The sequence below is a fragment of the Acomys russatus genome, chromosome 22 (genome assembly GCF_903995435.1).
Source record: "Acomys russatus chromosome 22, mAcoRus1.1, whole genome shotgun sequence".
NCBI lineage: Eukaryota > Metazoa > Chordata > Mammalia > Rodentia > Muridae > Acomys > Acomys russatus.
In genome coordinates, this window is record NC_067158.1 from 21238323 (window position 1) to 21259305 (window position 20983).

Genomic DNA, 20983 nt, shown 5'->3' on the forward strand with positions numbered 1-20983 from the left:
AGTCCCTTGCGCCTTGGCCATCAATAAAGTAACCCAAGGATGGGCAAGGCCTCATGACTGGCACAAGGGAATTGAAAGCATGCAAAAGAGGAGCTACATAACCAGGAAAATGTTCTCTCCTTTTTAAAAATGACACCATGGAACTAAATCTGGAGGTAGCAAAAGCATTCCTGGAACTGACAAGATGACTCAGTGCCTAAGAATAGCATTGGCTATTCTTCCAGAGGACCTAGGTTCGATTCCCAGCACCGACATGGGGGCGGGGAGTCTCAATTACCCACAACTCCAGCTCAAGGTGATCCAATGCCCTCTTCTGGCTTCCACAGGAACCAGACATGGCACATGGCTCACATACATACATGTAGGCAAAACACCCATCCACATAAAAATAATGTTTTTAAAAAGAAAATACTCCTTTGCATGAGTACCCTGTTTTACACTTCAGGACAGGAGTCAGAGTGCAAAATCATAACCAAGTTCCCATTTCGAGGCATCTCTGACTAATGATGGGACCAGAAAGCTCTCGGAGCCCAGATGGGAGCTGCTTACTCTTAAGACATTAGAAGCACATGGCACTGAGATCAGAAGACCTGAAGGAGCTACGAGCCTTTGATGGCCCCCACCACAAGCTCTGCATAGGCTCCAGCCTATGCTGTACAGGTCTATCATCTATTCATCTTGCCTTGCCATCCACTCCCATCCACCTGCTGCAGGCTGGGGGGATACACTAGCCAGGTAGCTGCGCAGGCCCCTCACACATGCAAGGACCCCAAATGAACCAATTTTCCATAAGCCTTAAGAGAAACTCAAGGACTTAGGGATTACCTTTTAATTTTAAGAAATGATGCATAGTGGTCCAGAAAACAACAAACAGAGACCCTGGTCAGATCTTGATCTAAGCAGCTTCCACACCTGGACAGACCCGCAGCTGCCCCTGGCTTCCTTGAGTCTGTTTCTCAGGAAATACAACAGCAAAAGCTGGAAAAATGTCACAGCGGGCAGCAAGCTGCTCTGGAGAAGTGTCTGAGCAGACAAGAATGCAGGCACACTACCTCATTACCTCACACAGGCTCAGCCGAGAGCAACAGCTAAGTGACCAGAGAACAAAGAGAGCTCTTAGTGTTCTCAGTGCAACTTGGCAACATTGGCAAAGACAGGTCATGTCTAAGAAGACCAGGCACAGCTGGGCACAAGGGCCTGCAATCCCAGCACTCGAGTGGCAGAGGCAGGCAGAGCTCTGTGAGTTCAAGGCCAGCCTGGTCTACAAAGCGAGTCCAGGACACCCAGAGCTACACAGAAAAACAAACAAACAAAGAAAAAAAACAAGAGAGAGAGAGAGAGACTGAAAAAAACAGGCACATATGAAGAGAGCCAAGAGCTATAACCCCGGGAAAAAAAAAAAAGGCACTATCAGGACAACTGGAGATAGTTTCACTTTCATGGGATTATAATCGCAAAGCATTATGTATTGATTTGCTGTTTGGATCTCTAATTTTTGACTAGAGAGGACTTTGGAGATATCCCAGTCCACGTTGTCATTTTCCACAAGAAGCACCAAGGCCTGGAAAGGCTATGTAGCCTACCAACGAAGCTCATGACATGGCTCGTGGACACAGCTCGAGTGGAGAGACCACATGAGTGGAGTGGTGTGGGCGACATTATGCGGCACATGTGGTGACATGCAGCAAACACTTCCCACTCCTAGGTTCTTGCTGGCTGAATTGTCATAGACACGGACAAGTCATGGACTGAGCTTATCCCACAGGAGGGAATACGGACTTGAACACCGTCCTTACTTCCCAGTCCGCGAGGCCACCTGGATGGCTTTGATCCACTCGGTACGCTCCTTGGATGTGGCCGCCTGCAAGTAATAATGAACTTCATCTGCTGTGATGATCTCAAAAAGGTTCTCTTCCTCATTCTTCTTACCTGGCGAGAGAGAAGGGAGAGTGACCTGTGGGCACCAGAAACTCGCCTGCACCATCTCTTCCCCCAAGCCACGAAATGCCTGGTTCTCAGTGTCCTAATGAAAGTCTCTACGCATATTCACTGCCTAAGAATACATACATGCAGGATACGTAAAGATAGCCATGCAGTGTGATCACTGAGAAACACATAACACACTCAAGGAGAAACATTTTCTTCCATCATCTGTGAGTTAAATTTCTCATCTTTGCACACCACTAGTGTCTGCTGAGTAACTTCTGATGTGTGTAAGGAATTCCTTTGTTTTGCTCATAATGTAAGCCAAGAGCCAATTTCAATATACGTTATATTAAAATATACATATATTTATATCCTCAAGCATGCCCATGGAATGAACCCAAACCAGATCTAACACCAGTCTTGTAAGTACAGTCTAAACTAAGAGCTGAGTTGGTGCTTTTTGAAAGATGAAAAGGCAAATAAACCCAAAATGTCACGAGGAAGCCAGAGTGAACTGTGGTTTGCTCCCCTGTAAGTGGTGTGTCTTCTTTTGATTCAAGAACAGTTATCAGGAGATGAAGACAAGCACACCTCACGCAACGTATTGTATAGTGGTTCCGGTTGAAATGTCATGATTGTTACATTGTTTTCTCTACAGTTTTGTGCTCAAAATATGATTTTTGAAAAACAACCCAGGAAAAAAAAAGGAGTCTGGCAAGTATCAGGAAAGAAAAATGAAAGCAGGACTTGGGCTGTGACACCACAGTGACCCTTGTGTCCTCTGGGCCTGACAAGGCAGTAAACAGCTATGTGGCTAATCCATGTGTCAGTCATAGGCATGTGAGTGCAGGGGAACAGGGATCATCTATGCTGCCCCTTAGCATGGAGCTGTGCACGCCAGCTTGGAGGCAATGGATTCTTCTAGCATTGTTCAGTGACATACTTGAGTCATCCACAAAGCCACTCCAAGTTCTGAAAGGAAGGCCAGCTCTTGGGAAGACATGACATTTACCTCCCTCCAAAGCTTCCAGACAGTTAAAGGGATGCGCCCTTGCTGGATGGGCAGCTCAATGCGCACACATGTAGAGCAGCAGCTCACACATTTCCCCTCCCACAGAAGCTCCTGCTTACCATCCGGGTTACTCTCCACTGAGGTCACCACACAGCCTCTCAAGTGGACTGCTCCCAGGGGATCTTCACCCTAGAGGAGAGAGAGAGAGGCCGCTGTGACTCCAACATACACAATATGGACCAGACCGCCTCATTCTGTTGCTGGAGACCTAGCACGGGCTCAGTCAGGTAGATGCCCGGTAAGAGCTGCGTGTGAGGAGATGCAAGGCAAGCTGGAATTCAGATCTGGAGGAAATGGGTAGGGGTGGGGGAGGTGCTGAGGTTATTACATCCCACCGAAGAACTGCTTGCTCTCGGCCTTGACACAGCACTTCAGCCCTCACAGGCAGAAGCCAAAGAGCACCACCGATGGGCCTAGCAAGGCCTCAGCACTTCAGCCCTCACAGGCAGAAGCCAAAGAGCACCACCAATGGGCCTAGCAAGGCCTCAGTTCCGACAGGGGACTCGAGCTCCTTTTCACTTCAGAACTGGATCTTCTCATTGAGGAAGAAAAAACCTCTTCTTCAGTCAACAGTCAGGATGGGTGGACTTAAACAGAGGAGCTCCCAGGTGTCCTGGAAGATGAATTGTCTATTCTTGCATATTAACCCACGAACAGAGTGTTGGATAGAATGAGTTCCTACAAAAAATGTCAAGTTGGAGAGTACTTAAGGTAATATGGTGGACTAAAAGCTATGTTCCTGTGATCTCTGTAAGGAGAAAATTAGAATAAGGGGGAAAAAACAGTTCTCTGACAGCAAAAAGGAAGGGAGAGCTTTAAAAATGCACACTGGTAGTAATAGAACAGGTAAGAAGTGCAGAGAAAAATAGAGGGGACACAGTGGATGACATGAAATCCAAGCCTCACTCAGGGGCTAAAGAGATGAGTCTGCAGTTAAGAGGACTTTCTGCACGTGTATAAGGACCGGGGTTTGGATCGAAGCATCTATATAGCACCTATATATGTCCCTCACACACCTATAGCCCAGTCCTATATATAGGAGGATATCTAGGGTTTGTTAGCATCTAGCCTAGGCAGAAAACAACAAGAAAACTAAACTGTAGTTTCAGGAAGAGAACTCACCTCAAAGAAATAAATCAAAGGGTAATAGAGGAGCATGTGACATGCTCTGTGCTCCACACATGTTTACAGTCATGCATGTCTGCACACCTACATGTCTATAGAACACACACAAAGAAGCCTTCTCCAAAAGCATCTTGTTTTCTCCTATGTGAGTAGTCATGCCCTCAAATGTAAGATGTTCAATTTTTTACAAAATGCCCTAATCAGGACCAACACCTAAGCCAAGAGATGCACTGATCATAGCACAGAAACACAGGAAACACAGCAGTAGGGCTCCTCCAAGCGACCATAATTCCTCACCAACCGAATCCAGAGATCCTGAAGTAGGAACAGTGTTGATGAAGATTTAGTAGTAAAATGATTAAGGACCTCAAATAGTTTACAAACAGGCAGATGAAGCCAATCTAAGGCCTGGGAGGAAAGTCATCAACATAATGAAATGACCGAAACAAAAAACAAAAAACAAAACAACAACAACAACAACAAAACAGAAAATCAGCCACATGGATTGAAAAGTGACAAGGAGGAAAATTTCACAAGGAAGGTGAGATGTTAAAAAAAACAACAAGAAACAAAGAGACATTGAAATAAAAAATCCCAACCAACCAAATAAAAAAATGGAGTACAAAGTGCTACCAAAGGGTTTTACCAAACATACACACATACATGTATTTATACACATGCATATATATACATGTATGATATATATATATATATCAGGGATGAAGGAGAATATTGGGGTATGTGACATCCAAACATCAATTAATATAGATATGTAAGTGAAAGATAGATACATAGATAGATGCATAGATAAGTAAGCAAACAGGAACACAGTGCCCAAAAACTCCAGAGTACAGCCATAACCTAAGAATCCATGGAACAGAGGAAGTGGTGATAGAAACTGAAGACAGGTAATTCATTTGATGAAGTCAAAGCAGAAAGTTTCACAGACATAGACAAAGTAAAAGCATACAAACACCACAGGCAGGTATGATGAAAAAAGATTAAATTCCCAGAGAAGAACCCCTCCACAACATATTACAGTCACGATAGCAACAAAACAGAGCAAAGAAGCAATATTAAAAACTGTAAGGGAGAAGCCGGGCGTAGTGGCGCACGCCTTTAATCCCAGCACTCGGGAGGCAGAGGCAGGCGGATTGCTGTGAGTTCGAGGCCAGCCTGGTCTACAAAGCGAGTCCATGATGGCCAAGGCTACACAGAGAAACCCTGTCTCGAAAAACCAAAAAAAAAAAAAAAAAAACTGTAAGGGAGCTGTAAGCATGTCTGTGGTGGGGTGTGGAGCCCCTTGGGAATGCTGAGGAGGGATAGAGCTGGGTCATATGTTAGTTCTCATTTTAATTATTTATTCCCATAATGGCTGGACTAGTATTGTACTCCCACCATCCATGAACAAAAGCCCCTCTTTCTGCACACTAATATTTGTTATATTTCTTGAGATCTGCCTGCCCTGAGTGGGGTAAGGTGGTATCTCAAAATAGTTTTATGATGATAGGGGGTGTTGAAAACTTTTTAAAAAATATTCTTTTGAGAATTGTCTATTCATTCCTTTAATTCATTTGTTGATTGGCAGGGGCTTTTGAATGTTTAATTTTTGCAGTTTTGTGAAAATTCTGGATAGTAGCAGCCCCTGTCTGAAGTACAACTAGTAAGCGTTTTCTCCATTCTGCAAATTGTTTGTTCTGCTTACAGTTGCCTTGGCTGTGTAGGTATTTGTTATTTAATTTAGCCCTAGCTGCTGATTCTTGGATCCAGTTCCTGTGCTGTTGGAGACCTTCTCAGAAAGCTTTGCCTAAAGCCACGCCCTGAAATACGCCCTCTGTGTTTTTCACTTTTAGTTCCAGTATTTCAGCTTTTACACTGAAGCCTTTGACAAAGTTAACTTTTCCATACAGGGTGAAAAATGTGCTCCTAACTCCACTCTTCTGCATGTGGATAGTCAGTTTTGCTAGCACCGTCTGTTGAATAAGCTTGTCCTACTGTATGTGGATTTTGTTGCTGTTGTTGTTCCATTGTCAGAATTCAGGTGACAATAGCACTGTTGGTTTATTTCCATCCTATTGGCCCAATTGTCTGGTTTTATGCCAGCATCTGGCTGTGTTTCTCATGTTGTGTAATTTGAGGTTGGGTGTTGTGATACCTCCAGGCATGTTCTCTCTCCCTATGGTCATCCTGGCTCTTTGCAGCCTCTTGTGATGCTGTATGAATTCCCGAATTGCTTTTTTAGTTCTATTAAGGATGACATCAGTGTTTTGATGAAAACTTCATGGAATCCATAGTTTACTTTTGGTAGTTTAGCCATTTTCATACATCAGTCCTGCCCACACATGTGTGGGAGGGTGTAAAGGTAGATAAAACCTAAAGGCTAGAAAGTAATCTGGGAGGTTAAAATAGGTAATAAATAAATAAAGTAAATATCTGCGAGCGTATGGAAGAAAATGAACGCTTACATACAGCCGGCGGGCATACAAGCTGAGATAGCCACTACATAAATCAATGTGAAGACTTCTCAAAAGACTAGAAGTAGAAAATACAATATAATTCAACCTGGAAGTTGGACTGGATGGGTGGACCATGAAAATGTGTTACACATGCAGCTGTAAAAATAACAAAATATTGACGTTTGTAGGGAAATGGATGGAACATCAGACCGTTTGGTTGAGGTCAGATAAGCCAGACTCAGAAAGATAAAACTGCCCTCATGTTTTCCCCTGTGACGACATTAGCGAGTAGAAAGGGGACCGCAAGTGAGGAGCAAGAGGTATGAGAGGAAGGAGGGGAAGGGGGTGTGAGGGGCTGTGTGACTACTCAAGGGACGGTTGGATCAGATAGGAGAGGAGAGGAAGGGACAAGAGATGGCACTGAGGGTAGAGAAATGACAGCAAACTAGGTAGGTGAGTGTGTGTGCGGAAAATGTCACAATGAAGCCCAGTATTTGAATGCTGAGAGAAATTAAAGTGATTGTATATGTATGTATATGTGTGTGTGTGTGTGTATGTATGTATGTATATACACATGTATATGTGTATATATGTGTGTAAATATGTATGTGTACACATTCATATACATATATACACATATATAAAGTAGGACATGAGTTAACCAAATACCTATAATACACTGTTATTTTCTTCACCTCCTGGGTTGATCTAAGAGGCACAAGAACTCAGACATTGCCCTTCAAGTGGTAGAAAAAAGTAACAGAGTAGGAAGAAAAGAAACCTGAGAATGAAAGTGAAAGTAATTAAAACAGAGGGGGTGTGACCTCAGCTCACACACACTGCGAAGCTTCTGTTTGCACGGACTCATCAACCCCATAACCTCACCCCGGCAGGATCATAGTAGTGCAGGTAGGCCGGGTCTTCTCTCAGAATGAACTTTCTCACTTTCCAGTTTTTTCTCCTGTGCCCCTGTATCAGGAAACAACACGGGGAAAGGGAGGGTGAGCATCACTCTGTACACGCAGTGCTTGGTAGGAGTCTGCTGAGATATAGGGTGAAAGAATGCCATGTGAGCTGCTGAGTCCCAAAGCAGCCTCTCCCAGGGATATAGCACCAAGGCCAATTAATAAGGCAAATGTTACTGAGTCAAGTGGCTACGTTAAAGTATTTCTCTGCTGTCTTCCAGCTTTAGGATTGTGTGAGATGGTATGACACCACGTGTGACATGTTGAGCAGTGCTGGGAATTGGACCTGGTTCAAGACATGGTCCTGTTCTTTGGGGGAGTTTATGATCCATATGGAAATAGACTATGACAAAAATCCTAGTGAAATGTTAGATATAAGTAATGGACTTCAAAAGAATTGAGTGAGAGATGTGTAATTGTAGACATGCGATATCGAACAAAGCATGATACATGTGCTTTCCCTCTCTCTGTCTCTTTGTGTGTGTGTGTGTGTGTGTGTGTGTGTGTGTGTGCATGTGCACCTATGCAGGTGCATGCATGTGTATGCGTGTGTGGAGGTTAGCTGTCAGCATCACGTGTCATTCCTCAGTAGCTGAAAAACATGTTCTCTGTGACAGTGCCCCTCATCAAGATGTGGGGCTTTTCAATGAAAGTGGGTTACAGGGCCAACAAAAGCCCCAGGGATTTGCCTATCTTTATCTATTTAGTACTGAGAATACAGGTGTGTGCCACACCAGGCTTCTTACATGGGCTCTGATGATAGAACATGGGTTCTCATTTCTACATGTATCTGTGTGTTCACCACAGGTATGCTTGGTGCCTGTACACCTCAGAAGGCATTGGATATTCTGGAACTAGAGTCAGGGATGTCCGCTAACCTCCATGTGTGTGCTGGGAACTGAACCCTGGTTCTCTGCAAGAGCAGTAAGTGCTCTTACGTGGCGAGCCATCTCCCCACCTCAAAATGACTTCTGAGACCCATCAGCTTCTAGAAGTATGGATATTTTCCTTGCCTTAATAGCATTACCCATGATGTATGAGCACTGAAGTCACTTCATATGATTTCTTCTTTGTGTGATTGTGACAGGGACCACCAAGTTATCGTGAATTGTTGGGAGGGTCAGCCAATCTTGACCAGCTACCATATTTTTTCAACACCATGATGTGCTTTAGTGAAAAGTTTATTATAAGTGTCTGATCACCTTTCTTTAATGATTATTTACTGAGGGAATCCAAGAACATATGCATACCTGGGTTTTCTAAATAACCACTGTCTGAATTAGCAGTCAACCATTGTATTTGATTTTATTCACTGGACAAAAGCTTATTGTTAATCACAGAGCAAAAAGAGTGTTGAATTCTGTGCACAAACAAGAAAACCATACATAATACACTGTCCTTCCCCTCTCATATTCTATACATGGGCGAGGATTAACAAGAAGGTGTTTTGTTCATTGTTATAATAGAAACTTATACAGAGGGGATTAGACTGAATATAACCCAAGCCTATTGGTTCATCCTGTGACACTTCCATTTATCGAGTGTGATTATTTCTCTTAAAATGAAAGTGAGAAACAGGAAGCAGAACACAGTTCTCCAGTTACACCCAGCTTTGTCCCACCTGCGGAGTGTGCAACACATCATCTACCCTATAGGGTAACCCTGGTAAACTCCTGGCCGCGATGGAAGAAGAGTTGAACATAGAGAATTTTTTTCTTATTTTGCTCCCAAGTGATTCTGATATGACCCAGGTTGTTCATGAGCTAAAGGGCTGAGGCTGGCAAGCACACGAAGAGCTCTGCAACTCAGGGCTATACCTGGCCTGGGCTACACACACACACACACACACACACACACACACACACACACACACACACACCTCTTTCCTTACAGTGCACTTAGCAACCTGAGACTCTTCCCTGCCTGGAGCTGCACAAACACTCTATTCCAAACAACAAACCAGGTCCCTCCTCCCTCAGCCGCCCCTTCGTTGTTCCCTTTTTGTGGTTGCTTTGCACGCAAATATGTCCTAAAGCACATGTGGGAACTAGAGACAAGGGGCAAACGCAACTCAAACAAATCTTGGATTCATATGCAATAAAGGGACTTTTTAAGGAAAATCCTCTATCATCATACATATAATTTAGAATTAATATGATTAAATTCAGGTGTTATGGCAAAAACACATGCAATAAAGAAAAACTCGGATAACCCAAGACCCAAGGTCGTCAATCAAAACAGAACCACTTCTATACCCCATTAAAAGAAGCTACATTGTGAATACCTGAATGTAGGCTCCTGAATTTTCACATAATCCCAACACACACAGCTGTACTGAGCCCTCAAATGGGAGCTGACCTTAGCGTGCTGTTCCTACAAAGTGGCCCCCTGCCATAGTTTTAGGTCTTCACCACAGTCTGGAATGGCACCTCCTCGCTTGTTACCAAGGAGTGTGGCCTGTTCCTATTTTCTGGACACTTTGAAGCACTTTATCATGAAATATCTTTGCTTTTGAATGGCGTCTCTTGACCAACTTATTATTCTTATTAAAAAAGAGGCAATATTTCCTTTAAACACTTTTCATCATTATGACATAGGCCAAAAGAAGCATTCCAGTATTTGTAGGGGCCTTTTCTGCCTGCCCCAGTCCTAACCCAATATCACCTTCATCATCTACTCAGTGGTTTGTCTTTCACTTTGTGGGTTTCATTTCTGGTTTTACCGGTCAAATAAACTAAATGCTATTTCATAATGTTGGACTTTTAAAATGTATTTCTTTTATTTTGTCTTTTTTAAGATAAAGTCTCACTATTTAGTCTCGGCTGGCCTTGAGCTCGCAACAATCCCTATGGGTCAGCTTTATGCTGGGATTACAAATGTGCACCAGCATCGTCAGCTCACACGGGTGTGAAAAGGATGGAAACCCTGGCCGTCACTCACCTGTTTCAGTAAACACCCCTGCTTGATGATCACCCCTCGGAACTCTTCTCTCAAAATCACGTCGTCATCACTGGAATTCTCATCACAGAAGAATCCACTATCTGGCTGTTGGGAAAGCACACAATGGCAGGTTCTTACTGCTCTTAAGTATTTTGCTGGACCAATGCCCACACCCCTCCTGCCAGCCCCTTTGCCTCCCTGCTACTGCAGGTACAGTGATCTGGAGCTGCGAGGTGACAGTGGGTTTGCTGTCTAAGCCTCCCACGGTATCTTGTTCCTGGACCCTGTTCCTTTTTGTGACCAGACCGATATCTTTTCATTTTCCCCATTTCCTCGGGCTATGTCATACGCCTAGCTCAGTCTTCTTTACCAACACGCGGATCACTTCACTCTTTCTTCTCATGGGACTTCATGGCCAAATCTTTGAAATCAGAGTAACGGCACTCTGATGCAACACTGTCCACCATGATTTGTCGCTCAGAGCTCCTCTCTAGCCTTGAAAGAAGCAAGAGTACCTGTACCCACTCAGCCCCGGAGGTCGGGACAATTGGGGGTTTTTCTGAGCTTTAAGAGATTGACAAACCACACAGAGGAGGAGCCCCTGTGAGCAGGTAACTTTGCACCTTCATTTAAATGACTATAAAAAGCTAGGCCAAAGATCGGAAGCATGAGACAGGACTGAGAGTAGAACTTCCCCAAACGTGAAATGAAACACTGTATGGGATGTTCATTACTTGCGTAAGAATAGCGATTAGTAGCTTTCCTAACTTCTACATTCTGATCCAAAATAGAAACAAAACTGTCAAAAAAAAAAAAAAAAAAAAACCCTAGAAATCCACAGTTGCTGAAATTATCATGTGATCCCAAGCTCGGCTCATGTTATATAATATGAGTTTAGCAATCGCAGTAAACATATGAAGCATACAAGGTGGTGGGAGGAAGTCCATACAGAAGCATAGTGCATATTTTATTGTACATGGGAACACAGACAGACGTCTCATCACACTTGCGATTTCATGGTTGGTCCTCTGAAAAGGACACTTTAGTAAGACTGGTGCTGTTGCCTTTCCACTGCTGTGTTCCCTTGCTCTAGGACAATATGTGCCAAGCAGTTGCACATTTATACGCTTTTATAAATGAATGAGGGCTTAGAACAGTGTTCTCAAAAAGTGGGTCATGACCCCTTTGAGAGTCGAACAACCCTTTGACGGGGGTCACCTAACACCATTAAAAACACAGATGCTTATGTTAGATTAACAACAGTACCAAGATCAGTTATGAAGTGGCACCGAAAATAATTTTGGAGTTGAGGATCCCCACAACATGAGGCATGATATTAATGGGTTGCAGCCTTAGGAAGGTGGAGAACCACTGCCTCAGAATGAAAATAAAGGTAATAAAATTTCAAATGTGAGTTAGAAAAAAAAACCATTGAAGTAAACCATCTTTAAACTGTTCACTTGGAGAGGGCAGCATTTGAGGGAGCAGCTATTAAGTCTAGAAAGTACTGGTGTAATAGAAGCTTTTTGGGCCTCATGTCTTCACAGCTTCCAGTACATGTTTTTAAAGTATTAATTTGTTTATTTATGTGTACGTGTGAGAGAGAGAGATCCATATGAAAATGTGCATGCCATTGAGTGGATATGGAGGTCAACCGTTGCAGTCCTGAAGGGCGAGGCTTTCCCGGCAAAAGTTTTCCTGCAGCTGCAAGACATGTTTCCCCAGGGCAAATTAACAACTCTATCTCTCTGGGGCGTTTTGCCAGGTGAAAGTGTTCTGCCCTTGCTCTGCAGAGGGAAGTTTCCTCATTGAAAGCTCAGCTCCAACAAGAGTTACAGCTCTGCTCCAAAGGTATTCTAGCCAAGGAATACCACAAAGTCACACCACACAACAAACCTCACACAAGAGATTTATTGGGAGTCTGCTCTAGTGGGAAGCAGCAGAGAACTGGGCAGAACACGGGGTTTATATAGGGATGCTTTGTTGGGGGCAGCACTTTCCAGGGTGGCCTAGGATTAGAGGGATTATGTGGCCTGATCATTGGAGCAAACTCAGGGATTGATAGGATTTTTTTTTTCTTGTAGGGCAGGATCGGCCACTCTCCAGCCTTGAGGCTAGGAACTACCACTACAGCTGTTAGAAAACAGCCCCTTTAAGGCTGTTAGGGACATCTGCGGGAGGAGAATGACCTCAGGTGCCCCTCAGGTGTCCACCCCCCCAAACCCCACACCCTAACCAATTTCCTGCCTTCTGTGTTTTCAAAGTTTACAATAGTATACAAAGTTTACAAAGGTAGTCCACAGCTGGAAGGCTTTTCCTGCAGGTTTAGTTAGTGTTGAATAGCCAACTGTCAAAGGACAAATTGAACGAGTTGGTCCTCCACTTCTACCATGCAAGTTCTGGGGATTAAACTCATGTCATCAGCCTTGGCGGCAAATATCTGTGCCCACTGAGCCATCTTGATGTTAACGTTTTGTCTTCTCCAGCCTTATCACCCATCAACTCTCTTTAGGCCTAGACATTCTCTTGGCATACGTGGCTATAAAGTGATACCTATGGGCAACCTACCCCAATCCCGTGTCAGGGAGAACAAGTGGGTAGCTTTTCGCACTTACAAAGTAGTAGAAAGCATCAGCGTTGTCCAGGAAAGGGTTTTCAGCTATCCCATCAGCTGCGTTCTTGGACAGATCCCCAGCAGGCTGCAGGTACCCTTCACTGAGCAGGGATGCAGAGATCATGAGGCCTTCCTGGCGATTCCGAACCAACTTGTTAGAAACCAGCCAGTCAATGACACCACTACCTGGGTGGGAACATCAGACGGGAAGATAAACTCTTTTTTCCAAGCCACAAGCCACTGACTACCAATCACACACTGGTTGCGGTAGACACAAATGTCCGTCTTGTCTCAGCATCCCTGTTGCTCCGAGAAGAATGAACATTAGTGAGTCAGATACTTGGAAATAAAAGGAGTCATGCAAAAGTCAAAGCACACACACACATATATGTGCATCTATGCATATATACTTACACAGTACTTAAAAATATATAAATTATTTTTACCCACACATTTATTGAGCGAGTATAAGATACTAGATGACTGTGTACAAAATAATAGGGTAGATTCCCTAGTGAAAACATAAGCACTAAAGTTATAGAATTCTGCTATAAGTCAATATTGTAGAACGATGAGTGATGGGTCAAATCAGAAGATGACTTATAGAGAAAGTAACTGGGCTGAGACCTAAAATATGAGAAGGTGTTTGCAAGCATTTAAGATACGAGTTGAGAGTCCAGCCTAGGCAAAGAGGCCACAGTTTGTGAGGACAAACTCACAAGCATCTCACTGCTGATGTGATAATCTGGGTACTCCACTGCATGTGAGCACTGACTACTCTCTAAGCTCTGCCTCTCCAGTGAAACCACCTGACTCTCATGAAGACTCCACTCAACGGGGGCGTTCTGAAACCTACTATGACCATCCATGGGAAGGACCTTGCGTCTTAATCAATATCGGGGACTCATGAATACATTCAATAGAAAATAAGTCTAGGCTAGATCTGGTGGCCGAGTCTACATAGGAACCTCTCCTTATTCCTTTGCCTGGAACTCTCTCATAGCGACCCCAGCCCCACAGCCCCACAGCCTTAGGGTCCTGCCTTGCTTTTGCTGTGTTCATTAGTAGCTTTTGATGCGGAAGCTAGGTCCTGACTTGATGCTAACTGGCTACTGCCCACATTCTCTGAAGCCCGCTCCTGTGAGATACTGCTCCGTTGTGCAAATCACACCCTCTTCACCTTCCTGACTCTGATCTAAGCCATTTTTGTGGATTTTCTGTGGATCTAACATCTCCTTGGCTGCCTAAACTGTTGTAATTCTTCCAAGCTGTATCTCTGTGACCATTTCTTGCAAACATGTTTACAGGGCTGTCTGACACACTTACTCACAAACTATCCGTTCCATTTTGTGTTCCGTAATGAGCCATCAGCTCTTCTAGGTGGTCAGTTTATATTTAAATGCATACTCTGCACATTTCAACCCATGACTCATCAGAAACCTTCTCCACACGCTCCCTCTACCTTGAGGTCAAATTGTGGCACTGCCTTCTATTCACCTCAGCAACACTTAGTGCTCTTTTCCAAACTTATGGTGTAGTGTGTGTGTGTGTGTGTGTGTGTGTGTGTGTGTGTTATGCCAAATATATATAATGACTATTTCAAAGCTTAGAACACTCAGGATGCTTTGTATGTGTCAGGTACTGTTCTACCTCAAAACAACAAGCCTGGGCAGTGAGTCCACTATGATTCCACCTCCCACCCCTTGTAGAGACAGAAAGCACAGAATGGCCCGAAGTTTTGTAAGTAGTAAGCTGCAGACCCAGGGTTTGAAACCGGACAGCGTGTTTTCACTGCTATACCACACAGCTTAAACTGGTACCACTTAATACCTTACCGCACACTGTGTCTAACGCCCCTAACATTATTATTTGGATTTTATACCACATATCTGAATTCTTGTTCATCATGGTGTGGGCTGCAGCGTATTGAGCTGTGCCTTTTTTCCAAAACCTTTTCAACATAACGCCAAATACTGGAGAAAAGAGATGCTTCCTGATGTAGCTGTGACTCTTTAAGTCTTATCTTGAACAAAACCCAAGGCTTGTCTACCCTTATTTCTGTTTCCGCACAGGCAGAGCTCTGCTCTCTTGTTCTCCCGTCTGCATTCCGTACTCCTGTGCACCCCCTACGCACCCCACCCCTGCACACACAGATCCTGTGGGAGAACGCCAAATTTCCCCTCCGCCGCCCGACTTTGGGAGGGCACCTCATTTTACCTGTGAAGCAGTGATTAAAAACCTTCTTGTCCTTCTCCAGATTCAGTTCCTTTATTCCTTTTTCAGGGTCTTTCATGGACAGATACAAAGCCCTGCACCGCGAGAGAAGCAGAGGTGAGGGAGGAGCACGGCCGAGTGGCGAGCTGCCTTACAGAGGCCTCCATGAGCTAAGTTTCCCCACTCCTTAGAGCAGCCATGAGCCTGGTCTCTCAACTTGCCTAATTGCGTGGCCTACAGAGCAGTTAGCAGATGCTCTTAGTATCTGTTAAATTCATTAATCTCTTTGGTTGACTTCATCCTGGTGCCAAAGATGGAGACTTGCCCTGTCATCTGCCAAAGGTTAAGGGTCCCCAGGGATAATGCTGTAAGAACATGGATCTTTAAGGTCCGTGCAATTGTTTGGATCTGGCGTGCCCTGCAAATGCCCATGCCTTCGAGGCTTGGGCCCCAGCTTGGTGCTGTTCAGAGGTGGCTGAAACTTCAGGAAATGCAGCCATGGAGGGGATGGTTCTTCCATTAAAGCAATTTCCAGGGAACCGCGGGGGCCTGAGTTTGGACCTCCAGCACTCACAGAAAAAGCAGGACACGGTAGCTTGAGACACCCCAGCACTGTCTGGGTTGAGATAAGAGGATCCCTGTGGGCAGGCAGGCCAGCTAATCTGAGTCAGTGGGCTCCAGGCTCAGTGAGGGAACTTGGCTCAAAAGTAAGGTGGAGAGCAAAGATATCTGAAATCAGCTTCCAACCTGCATCCATATACATCTGCATGTATATGCACATGGACCAACATACATACAAGAAGGCACACACATACGCGCATGCGCGCGCACACACACACACACACAAGTGAGAGTTTTTTCAGGTTACTGTGGGCATGCTCTTGAAGGAGATATGGGAACCTAAGTTCCTTTTCTGTGTCTCAACCACAAACAGGACATGTACGCTATATTATTCATACCTGCCTTGATATTCTGCCCCCAACCACCTCTGTGAGACTTAAAGCAGTAAGTCAAACTATACAGTTTAACCCACACATTAAATCTCCCCCTTTCCTAAGTTGATTCTTCTAGATACATGTCAGTGTGGCGGAAAGATAACACAGTGCCCTAATTCTTACAAGGTTTTCAGACACCATTTGTTACAGACAGTTACCTTCAAGAAACGGAGTTTTTAAAGCTTATCTCCTTTTTTTTTTTTTTTTCCCCTGCAAATAAAGTAAGATGGTGAGCTCTTACTGTTTCTCCCTGGAATACTAAACTAAAAACTGCTTCATCAGAATAATGCTGTATCTCTGCTTTTTTGTAGTTTGAGCATCATTCCCACTTAGTTCTGACATATCTAGCCAATCACATGATGTCTGCAGCCAGCAGTCATGGCTAGACCAGACGTCTCCTCTTGGGTCGCTACCCAAGTGTGGGAAGCGCTAAGTCTCAGAAGCCTAGCATGGTTCCATCCCTGTGGCACACAGACTCCTACATTAGGTGTTCAGAAAGTATGCCACTCCCCACTCTAGGAGACTGCTTTCCACCCCATCCTATGTGAACTAGGTTCCTGGCAGACATCTTAAGCAGCCAACATGGAATTCTTTCTACTGAGAGAGGAAAACTCAGAAAGTTACCCCAAGTCAATGGTCACTGGCAGGCGGATGGACCTCCTGGTGGACTTCCTTGCAAACTTCTGGCCTCCTTCAATGCACTTAATGGCTTTCTTGATGTCCCGAACCCAAGCGTCTCTCTCCTCCAGGAAGGCTGCCTGGAAGAAGTGGTCCTGCTGTTTGGCTGTAGTGACTTTCAACACGAACTGAAAATCAAAGCACAGTCCATTACAAATGGCTCCTTTCAAAATCTATAGCCCTCCACGAAACAGCAGTTGATACAATGCCAGGACAACAAGCGGATGTTGACAGGAGGGAGTGCTTGTTCAGAAAGCACTGCTAGCATCAGGTAGACTCCATAAGCCCAGCCTTAAGGATGGAGAGGGGGAGGAGAAAGTTAGGAGCGGCAGAGTTTGAAAAGAACATCTGAGGTCAGCAGGTGACACAAAGGTCATCGTATCAACTCACCATCCTTTTGCCAAAGTCCTGACAGGGGCTGGTGAGAGTACTCCCCTTCAGGGGGATCATTCCCTTAGGGCTGTTGTCAGTCTTCTTCTTATAAAACTCAATTCCATCTTCCAACAGCACAACCCACATGGGTTTCCAGGTGTTAAACACGCTTCCCTGTAATAACAAGAAGGAGCTGGGAAGTGGGCCGGACAGGAGGATCTGTGGACCTGTATTGTTCCGCGTACCAGAGCAGATTCATACCTGCTAGGAGTTGACTTTAAAAGCATTTCTGTGACACCTCTGTTGACTCGACATGAATCCTTGCAAAGCGATGACTTCTTGGGACACCATTATATTTCCTAGCTCAAGCTGGCCGCTCTCTGGATGCACTTTCAAACTCTGCCTCTCTTCATTTCTCTCCTGCCCTCTCCATCCTTAAAGCTCAGCTTAGGGGCTAGCTGGTAAATTAGGCTTCCCAAACTGCGCCTTGTGGCCCAGATCTGAAGGCTACCTCCCTCTTTCCTCACCGTTTGTCCTTTGCATCCTAAAACTGTGCTGTCTGCTTCCTTTTATAGTCAGTCCCGGCTAGCTTTCTGTGGCTGTGCTGAGAACACTTGACCCACAGCAACCTGTGCATGGAAGGGTTTGTTTACAACCCACTGTGGAGAAAAGACAGGGCAGCAGCCTGAAGGCAGGAGCTGAAGCAGCGACCGTGGAGGAATGATGCGGGCTGGCTTGCTTTCCCTGGCGCGTCCTGCTACCTTTCTTCCGTTCTCCATTTCCAGTATGCGCCCTTCTATTACCAGTTACCCACAGGCCAATCTGATGGAGGCGGTTCTGCAGCTGAGATCCTCTCTTACCTGCAGTTAAATTGCCATCGTGGGGTTGTCTTTCTTTGCCAGGAACTGACATTACCAGGTCCTTTCACTCATTCACGGCATTGAGCACATAGCTCATGCTCACTAAAATCATGACAGTGAAGATTATTGCCAAATTGCCAAATGCTAGTATCTGGCACGCTTTACTGAGAAATATGACCTGTCCTCCTCATTGTCACCCATCACCTTTACGTTCCGCCACCCTTTACCCACATTATTACCCAACTGTTATGAGTAGGAATTCTTCTCAGTTTTATTTTTAAATTGTAGTCTGTGTGTGTGTGTGTGTGTGTGTGTGTGTGTGTGTGTGTGTGTACACATGTGTGCACATGCAGTGTCATGGCATATGTGTGGTGGTCAGAGGACAACCTCTATGGGGATTAGTTCTCTCAAAAATAAAAACCTTTTAAACAAAATACATATGGTTGCCTTTTTTCATTTTTCTTTTTTTTTTTTTCTTCTCACAAGATAGGCAGATAAATTCTATAGAGTTTGTGACATTGCTCAGCTGATAAAGGCTCTTGCTCCCAAGCCTGATGACCACACATGCCAGAAGGAGAAAACTAACAACTACTGCCTGATTGCGCTTAAGGTCCTCTCTGTAGGGGTCAAGGCATGTCTGGTACTGTAAATCTGACCAAGAACCTATGGTTGGGGAGCTCCCCAGCCCCAGAATTGAACCTACTGCTCTTCTTCTACTAAATAGACTAAGTATCAAACACCTCTAAGCTTGTGTCTCTTTTCCTGTAAGTCAGTGAAGCTCTCAGGCCTCATCAGAGAACTTTTTCTGCAGTGGACAGTGGTTAATTAGAAACAGACAGTTGGTTAAAGTGCAGAGACCAAGTGTCCGTAGGTGTTCAGCCACAAATGGAACATTGCTGTCACACACCCTCTACCCAAGGCTCAGGCACACTTGTAAAAACGGGGTTGAGAAGATTGTTAAGAGCCTAAGTTCAGGAAGGAACAGAAGAAAATATGTCTTCTTGACATTATAGGAACACCAAACTCACGGACTCACAACAGCTGTGGTTGCCTGCAGATGGCCTTCAAGAGATCAAGTCAGTCAGCGTTCTAGCTGAAAGCAGGAAGAGTTCACAAGTCTCCTCCCCTAATGGTGACTTCTCAGGCAGGATCAGTCCGTCTTCCTTAAGGGTTTGGCCCCTGGTGAGTGACCCACACCCAGGAGTAGATAAGTAACACAAATTAGAGTTAAATGGGGGGTGGAGGGGGGGCAAGAAAAGACAGGAAGGGCCAGGATGTGGAGCTAGATGTGGGAGAAGCTAAGGAAAGAGTGGAGGGTGGACATAATGGAAACACCTTGTATGAAATTGTTAAAGATTTAGTGAAACTATGCTTTTAAGTTAAGCCTTGTGCCACACGAAGGAAGTCCTTTCTGCTCTCTGTGCTCAGAGACTTTAGAACATAAGGCAGTTGGTTCTTTGCCTCTGATCCTTTGACTCACAGTGACACCCTGCTGTGATGACCACAAATAGAATTATCAACCATTTCCCAGGAAATCCTGCTGCGCTTCATGAAACACAAAGGCTTCCATATACGGGTCCAGTTGTCAAAAGGAAAATTACCCATATAAAGAGGACAATATCTGCTTACAGGGCTGTCATTTTGCTTCCTGTATTCTAATCCTAAAATTAGGTTTTTTTTTTTTTCCTGCTAAAACGAACTATCTTTTTTCCAGCCCAGAAGAAAAACTGACCAGACTAACAATGATTAGCCTTTTCCAAAAATGGACATTATGACAATACATGAAATAATTTAACTAAATTCTTTCCTGGTTTACAACTTCAATTATTTTAATTTACAATCTCTATATCCTACAAACTAATAAGTAAAAACAGTCCAACTTTTATACGGACAGTCGCATAAATACGTATGCCATTCAAGAAGACATCCCAAATCCTACCAAAAAGAAATGTTCGCCATCATTATTCATCAGGGTAAGAGCGAATTGGACCACAGGGAGCTAGTGCTAGGCATTCAGTAGGGTACTTAGCAAGGGATAAGAAGAGCCTCACTGAAAAAGGAGGTGGCACAGCTAGAGTGCATAGCTGGTGCCCATACAAGAATGGCTGGCAGGTCATGTGAAATGGGGACTAGAATCCTGGTCTCTCTCTCTCTCTCTCTCTCTCTCTCTCTCTCTCTCTCTCTTTGTTTTTTAGATTTGTTTATTTATTATGTATACAGTGCTCTGCATTCATATGTGCCTGCAGGCCAGAAGAGGGCATTAGATCACATTACAGATGGTTGGGAGCCACCATCTGGTTGCTGGGAATTGAACTCAAGACCTCTGGAAGAGGAGTCAGTGTTCTTAACCTCTGAGCCATTTCTCCAGCCCCGAATCCTGATCTTTTAATTCCTCATTAATACTTTTCCCTTTTCCCTCAGATGCCATGTTTGTGTGGGTTCTTTTTTATTATTATTATGTATATAGCGCACATTAAATCATATTATAGATGGTTGTGAGCCACCATGTGGTTGCTGGGAGTTGAACTCAAGACCTCTGGAAGAGCAGTCAGTGCTCTTAACTGCTGAGCCATCTCTCCAGCCCCTTGTGTGGGTTCTTGAGTAACTGCTTAATTCTGGAATTTGGGTCAATTTCTTAATACACTCAAAAATATTTTGCAATTTAACAGAGATGAAAGATAGATAGGTCAGCTGGTAGGTAGATATGTTATAAATAGATGATAGATAGATAGATAGATAGCTACATACATACATACAAACATACAA

General features: G+C 44.3%; 1 protein-coding gene across 1 annotated transcript in view; it reads right to left on the reverse strand.

Annotated features, from left to right (window-relative positions):
- Nucleotides 1-1763: 1763 nt before the first annotated feature.
- Plek (pleckstrin) overlaps nt 1764-20983 on the reverse strand; it is a 28801-nt gene continuing 9581 nt past the window's right edge. The window contains exons 2-9 of the mRNA XM_051164912.1: nt 17376-17531; nt 16932-17113; nt 15316-15407; nt 13100-13284; nt 10485-10589; nt 7465-7548; nt 3058-3127; nt 1764-1929 (exon numbers count right to left, since the gene is read on the reverse strand). Coding sequence (XP_051020869.1) covers nt 1793-1929; nt 3058-3127; nt 7465-7548; nt 10485-10589; nt 13100-13284; nt 15316-15407; nt 16932-17113; nt 17376-17531 — 1011 coding nt within the window. The 3' untranslated portion in view covers nt 1764-1792. The remainder of the gene's footprint in view (nt 1930-3057; nt 3128-7464; nt 7549-10484; nt 10590-13099; nt 13285-15315; nt 15408-16931; nt 17114-17375; nt 17532-20983) is intronic.